The sequence below is a fragment of the Grammomys surdaster genome, unplaced genomic scaffold (genome assembly GCF_004785775.1).
Source record: "Grammomys surdaster isolate TR1022 unplaced genomic scaffold, NIH_TR_1.0 65, whole genome shotgun sequence".
Lineage (NCBI taxonomy): Eukaryota > Metazoa > Chordata > Mammalia > Rodentia > Muridae > Grammomys > Grammomys surdaster.
In genome coordinates, this window is record NW_021604567.1 from 17298807 (window position 1) to 17305909 (window position 7103).

At 42.4% G+C, this 7103-nt stretch overlaps 1 protein-coding gene across 1 annotated transcript in view; it reads left to right on the forward strand.

The window, feature by feature from the left end:
* The window catches only part of Hs6st3 (heparan sulfate 6-O-sulfotransferase 3), a 668820-nt gene extending 662063 nt beyond the window's left edge, over positions 1-6757 (forward strand). Inside the window, exon 2 of the mRNA XM_028771811.1 lies at positions 5697-6757. Within this exon, the coding sequence (XP_028627644.1) occupies positions 5697-6405 (709 nt within the window). The 3' untranslated portion in view covers positions 6406-6757. The remainder of the gene's footprint in view (positions 1-5696) is intronic.
* The last annotated feature ends 346 nt before the right edge of the window (positions 6758-7103 follow it).

Below are 7103 nucleotides of genomic sequence, written 5' to 3' on the forward strand. Positions count from 1 at the left end.
ACTGAGGAATGGATTAAAAAAATGTGGTATATTTACACAATGGAGTATTACTCAGCTATTAAAAACAATGAATTCGAGAGTTTCCTAGGTAAATGGATGGAACTAGAAATTATCATCCTGAGTGAGGTAAGCCAATCACAAAAGAACACACATGGTATTTGTAAGGACCCATGGAGAGGACCCCCAACTCAAGTCCCAATCAGCGCACACCCAAGGAGACACGAGAGACTGACTCGATGCAAATGGCAAAAGGCAGTTAACTAACAAGGGCCCTTGGATTGAAACCCATCCCACACAGGGGAGAGAATTTCGATGAAGACTCCAGGAAGTTTAGAACTTTTATAGGGGGAGGCACAAGGGGGAAGGGAAAAGTGGGAAATTGTGGCACAGTTACATATAATTGGATATTTCAAACATCAGCACTTTGCGTAAGCAATCATTTTGACAGGCTGGATGGCCCACTATTTTTGACCATGAAGCCTCAGACCTTCTAGGATAAACACCAAGTGGCCCATTACTCACTTGGGCATGTTTAGACTGGTCAAGATATGTCTTTGGTTGTTTCTACATTTTTAGTCACCTTGTCCCTAGAGGGGCTTGATATTTTTATTATGGCTATTCTGAGCAAGCTCAGCAAGCCGTCCTGCGGTCTTTGCCAAGTTGTTTTTAATTTTTAGTCTCACAGTATTCACTCACTGATTATTGGATATTAGCCCAGAACCTTGAAATGCCCAAGATGCAACTCACAGGCCATATGAAGCTCATGAAGAAGGAAGACCAAGTAGGGGTGATTCAGTCCTTCTTAGAAGGAGCAACAAAATACTCAAGGGAGCAAATATGGAGACAAAGTGAGGGACAGAAACTGAAGGAGGGGCCGTCTGAAGACCATTCCACCTGAGTATCCATCCCATGTGCAGTCACCAAAGGTAGATGCTGATGTGGAAGTCAGGAAGTGCATGCTGATAAGAGCCTGATATGGATGTCTCCTCAGAGGCCTTCAAGAGTCTGACATATTCAAAGGCAGATGCTCACAACTAGCCATTGAACTGATAATGGGGTTCCCAATGGAGGAGTTAGAGTGAAGGCCATTGGAGATGGCCCCACGAGGAGAGAAACAATACCAACCAACCACAGCTCCCAGGGTCTAAACCACCAGCCTGGGAGCACTTAGGGAGGGATCCAGGGCTTCAGCTGAATAAGTAAGAGTGGAGGGCCCTGCTAGGCATAGGTGGAAGAAGAGATCCTTGACCTCATGAAGGCTGGACGGCCCAGGGGGTGGGAATTTGAGGGTGGGGAGGTGGGAGTGGGGGGAGGTAGGGGTTACATCCACAGAGAAGAAGGAGGAGGGAGTGAGGGGATAGGGGGTTCCTGGGTGAGTGGGGGATGGGGTAAGGAGACAACATATGAAATGTAAATAAAACATCCAATAATAAAAAAAAGGAACTCACCGAGTGGTGGTGGCACACGCCTTTAATCCCAGCACTTGGGAGGCAGAGGCAGGTGGATTTCTGAGTTTGAGGCCAGCCTGGTCTACAGAGTGAGTACCAGGACAGCCAGGGCTACACAGGGAAACCTTGTCTCAAAAAACCCAAAAAACAAAACAAAACAAAAAAACTGAAAAGGTAGAACTCGGCTCCTTCTGCACTATGTCTGCCTGTACACTGCCATGCTCCCACCTTGATGATAATGGACTGAACCTCTGCACCTGTAAGCCAGCCCCAATTAAATGTTGTCCTTATAAGAGTTGCCTTGGTCATGGTGTCTGCTCACAAGAGTAAAACCCTAAGACAAACTTATTTTTTTTTGTCTTTTTGATTTTGTACTGTTGAAATATAAGCAAATCGATGACATATTTTTTGTCAAATTAAAAATAGGAAGATCCATCAACATAAAAGGTTAACACACTGGGGCAAGTGTCAAGTGAAGGGTATGCTGAGATGGCCTCCTGCTCCCCCTAGCTCCGTTGCTTAGAAGCTAATCAGAGGTCAGACACCATCAGACTAAAGAAGGCTCTGAGTTTGTTCTTTACTGTGATTCTAAATGTAAAGTCAAAGAACAATTTGAGCAGATATTTTTATATGTGACCAATATTTGACTCATAAGTAAATAAGCAGATGCTTAACACTCCCTAATCATTAAACAAGTTTCAATCAAATTCTGCATGCGATGCGTCTCTCATGCAGTTCAACCTTCCTGTAACTTTTTATACTGTTATGAATCATAATGTAGATATCTGATATGCAAAATATAGACTATACAATCCCCAAAGGGGTTGTATTCCACAGGTTGAGATCCGGTGCCTTGGGATGACTACCCAAAGATATGGTGGTGCAGACTATTTTAAGTCTATTTTACACAAGTTAAGAGTCGTTTTGGAAGAGGGAAGCTCAGCTGAGAAAGTGCTCCCCCCACCAGACTGGCCCCTGGACAAGTCTGTGTTGCATTCTTTTGATTGGTGACTGTAGTGTGTAGTGAGAATGGTCTCTGTCAGCTCATATGTTTCAATCCTTGGCCCCTCATTGGTGAAACTGATTGGGAAGAATTATTGGGAGGTGTGGCTTTGTTGGAGGAGGTGTTCGAGGCTTCAGAAACCTCCAGACATCCTCAATACACTCCCTGTCTCTTGCTTGTAGACTAAGATGTAAGCTCTCAGCTGTTCCTGCAGCTGAACCTTTGTGCCGCCATCATGGATTCTAACCATTCAAAGCCATGAGTTCAATTAAACATTTTATTTTACAAAAAAAAAAAAAAGAAAAGAAAATACTTGATCAATTATTTCTAAAAATCAGAGTAAAAATAACTCATCTTGAAACTATTTGTTTTTGTTTTTATAGCCGAGTATGTAAAGAGTTTCTACCTAGTTTATCTTGGTCAAGCAAAGCCAGTTCTAAGTTGAGTGTTCCTTCCAGAAGCTTTCTTTCTTGTCCTGATATGATGACAAAGGAAGAATTCTCATGGAGTAAGGCGGATCTGATTAAATCCAAGTTCTGTAACTCACTGCCAGTATCATCTTTGAAGATCTCTTCTCAAATTCCTAGTTTATTCAATGCTAAGTAAAAACTAAAAGAATTAATGCATACACATATCTGTGTTAGCAGTACTGTGCATCTGTCTATCTATCCATCTATCTATCACCTGTCTACCTATCTCCATCTAACAATCTATCACATATCTATCATCTATCTATATCTATCTATCTATCATCTATCTATCTATCTATCTATCTATCACTTTATCACCTATCTATCATCTATGTATGTATGATCTATCTACTACCTACCTATCACCTACCTATCATCTATCATCTATGTATGATCTATCTATAATCTATCTATACATATATATCATCTATCTATCTATATACCTATCTGTCTATCTATCTATCTATCTGTCTGTCTGTCTGTCTGTCTATCTATCTATCTATCTATCTGTCTATCTATCATCTATCTACCTATCTGTCTATCTACTATGTGTGTATCCATGTCAAACTATCTGCTTACTTTATTTTCAAGCTTTTTCAAAGAGCACACACTAAGACAGATGAAGCTCATACAACTCTCCTCCAGGTGCCAAGCAAAGGGTAGACACAGTGTACAATTCTCCTTCCTCCCAGGGTATGGCCACTTTCTGACCACTTGAAAGCATGCCAGGCATTTTACAGTGTTAGTCTACAAAAAAAGGGATTGCATCCAGTCACTTAAGTATGTTTATCTAAATAAAACATCTATCATTGCCATACAAGACAAAACTGAAAAAATTTGCCACAATCTTGAAAGATACTTTGCCTAAGTGGTACAGGAGCGCATGTTACTTGAGTAACGTACTTCTGTTAATTGGACATCAGCCTCCCTCCCATACTTTATCCTTTCCTCACTCACCAAGCACCTCTGGGCTTTGTTGCTTAAAAATTACTAGTTTCTTATTTTCCATGGGTTTGACTTGCTGTGGGGTTTCTTTCCATTATCTTCTTTGTTGACACTAAGCTCTTATAAAATGTGACTTCATTTTTGTCTTCTTCTCTCTTCAAAATGTTACAAGCAGTGATGACATTCCCCTACCAAAAGCGATTTGTTTGTAGCTTGTGACAGTGCATCTTACCATGTCTTAGAGCGTTCCCTGATGTGACAGTCTCCACCTGCAGCCACAGTGGAGAAGAGTGCTGTGACAACTCAGGGAGGCAGAGACATTTCCCAACCTCACCTATTTTTTTTTCAGTTTTACAAAGAGACAGCCTTTATTTGAAATAGGGCTGGACCTTGCCATTTATGTTTGAATAAATAATTTCTATAGCTGCTTGACTTCAAGTATTGACAAAATACACATGATACAGTGGGAGCTGTTATTTAACAGACTAACTACTGATTAAGTCTCTACCAGCTATTTTCACCTATCATTTATTTATATATCATCTATATCTATAGCTACATAACTAGAATCTATTTATCTATCATGTATCTATCACATCTAGTTTCCTGTCATGTAACTATCATCTTCCAATATCCTATCTATCACATCTGTATATCCATTATGCATCTATCACCTGTCTTGTATCTATCACATCTATCTATCTATCTATCTATCTATCTATCTATCTATCCACCTGGCTATCTATATCATCTATCTATGTATCTATCTATCATGTGTGTGTGTATGTGTGTGTGCATATCCATGTCGAAATATCTGCTTACTTTATTTCAAGCTTCTTCAAAGAGCACACACTAAGACAGATGAAGCTCCTGTGACTGTGTCTTCACCTCTGGGTGCCAAGCAGAGGGTAGAAACACTGCACAATACTCCTTCCCTTCAGGGAATAGTAGACTGCTTTCTGACCACTGGGAAGCATGCAAGGCATTGTACTGGGGCTTCCTGAAGTTCTTCCCAGAACATTATGAAACCACATGTGTGTCCCCAGAGAAGTCTGAGTTTATATGATTGGCCCTGTATCCCTAGAGCACGCCTGTAGCAGTGAGGCAGAACTGAGCTGGGACTGACTTAGGGTCAAACTGGGTTCCCTGGAAAGGCAATGGGAAAAGTAGGGTTTCCTAAATGGAGCTCAGAGGGATCATGTATACCCTGTTCTTATGCAGAGTCTCTTCCATGGCTTCTTTGACAAACGGATCTTCTGAAGCACTTCAAGTGACAAGGGTGTGATGGGCACTTAAACTCTCCCTAACTTGGCTTACAGTATGAGTAGCAATGTCATGAGAAAAGTTGAAAAAGGATTAGGTTTTGGTCTTGCAATTTTTGGTTCTATGACCTTGTATATTTCCCATACACACAATACATAGAATAGAAAATTTGGTGTAAGTTTCAAATAAAACAGTTAATGGGTAAAACCTTTCCACTTCAGATGGGTGATGCATGTTTACTCTAACTGCAACATACTGAATCCATCAGTATTTACCCAGACTAACTGCTGAGGAAATGAAGGAGTGAATGGAAGATTTGCTTGGTTCCTACCCATCCCTGTCCACATCCAATGGGGTAGAAAACTCTCCATAAACTTAGCGCTGACACTTCAAGGTCACGATAGGAATACAAGCATGTAGATTCTGTCAGTGCAAATTCAGGCTGATTATCTCCCTTGAGCATTTGTCAATAGAGACCACCCACTTGGCACTGCTATAGACACCAGAGATTCATAATGCCCATGTGACTGTTGTCAACCACTGACCTTCTCTTCTAATCTCTTCCAGGAATTTCTACTACATCACAATGTTGAGGGACCCAGTTTCACGTTACCTGAGTGAATGGAAACATGTCCAGAGAGGGGCCACATGGAAAACTTCTCTCCATATGTGTGATGGAAGGAGCCCCACCCCTGATGAGCTGCCTACCTGCTATCCTGGGGATGACTGGTCTGGGGTGAGCTTGCGAGAGTTCATGGATTGTAGCTACAACCTGGCCAACAACCGCCAAGTGCGCATGCTAGCTGACCTCAGCCTGGTGGGCTGCTACAACTTGACTTTCATGAATGAGAGTGAGCGGAACACCATCCTGCTGCAGAGTGCTAAGAACAACCTAAAGAACATGGCCTTCTTTGGGCTCACTGAATTCCAGAGGAAGACACAGTTTCTCTTTGAGAGGACATTCAACCTTAAGTTCATCTCTCCTTTCACACAGTTCAACATCACAAGGGCTTCCAATGTGGACATCAATGATGGAGCCCGTCAGCACATTGAGGAATTGAATTTCCTGGACATGCAGCTTTATGAGTATGCAAAAGATCTCTTCCAGCAACGCTATCATCACACCAAACAGCTAGAGCACCAGAGGGACCGCCAAAAGAGGCGTGAGGAGCGGAGACTGCAGCGAGAGCACAGAGCACATCGGTGGCCCAAAGAGGACAGGGCCATAGAGGGGACTGTCACTGAGGACTACAACAGCCAGGTGGTTAGATGGTGACCCTCTGCCTGCTCCTTTTTATGAAGGGAGATAAGCAGGTACCTCCTCCTTCTCTTGGATTACTTTGAAGAAGTTGGGCCATGATGAGGACTTCTGGCTTTATGTGACCTAGTTTGGACACCTGCTTCCTCTTTGTCTTCATTTTCAATTCAGCTGGAGATTTTTCCATCTTGCTCTCCATCTTTTCTAGACATTTCCTGATCTGATATTAAGTGGGGTGGAAATATATCTGACAGACAACTGTAGAGGGGGTCAGGAAAGAGGCTTCAGAAAGGAGAAAGTCTGTAGTGTCTTTGCTACTCCCGACGGGTCAGTCTGGGAACCTGGAACCCACAGAAGCACACAGGAAACCCAAAACCATGGTTTGGATGCTCTGCTGAATGCAGCATGTCTCGCCCAGTAGAACTTTGGTCTGTTTATAGAACGAGAGAAAGATCATTTGTCTTTGGATGACCCTGTGACCCAGTTTGAACTTGGGAACCGTTCACATGAGGTTTAAATCAGGAATAGCAGGGTTTGTCTCTACAGTTGTTTCTAAACAAAATTACTGTAATATTGACCATAGCTAGAGACCACTAGACTACAGCCTCTGAGATTAAAGCCCTAAGCCACATGTCCACTTTACCTTTTAGGGAGCAAGGACTGGACACAAGGCAGGGCTGGTTGTGGCCCTGAGAAATGAATCCTGGCGGGCCATC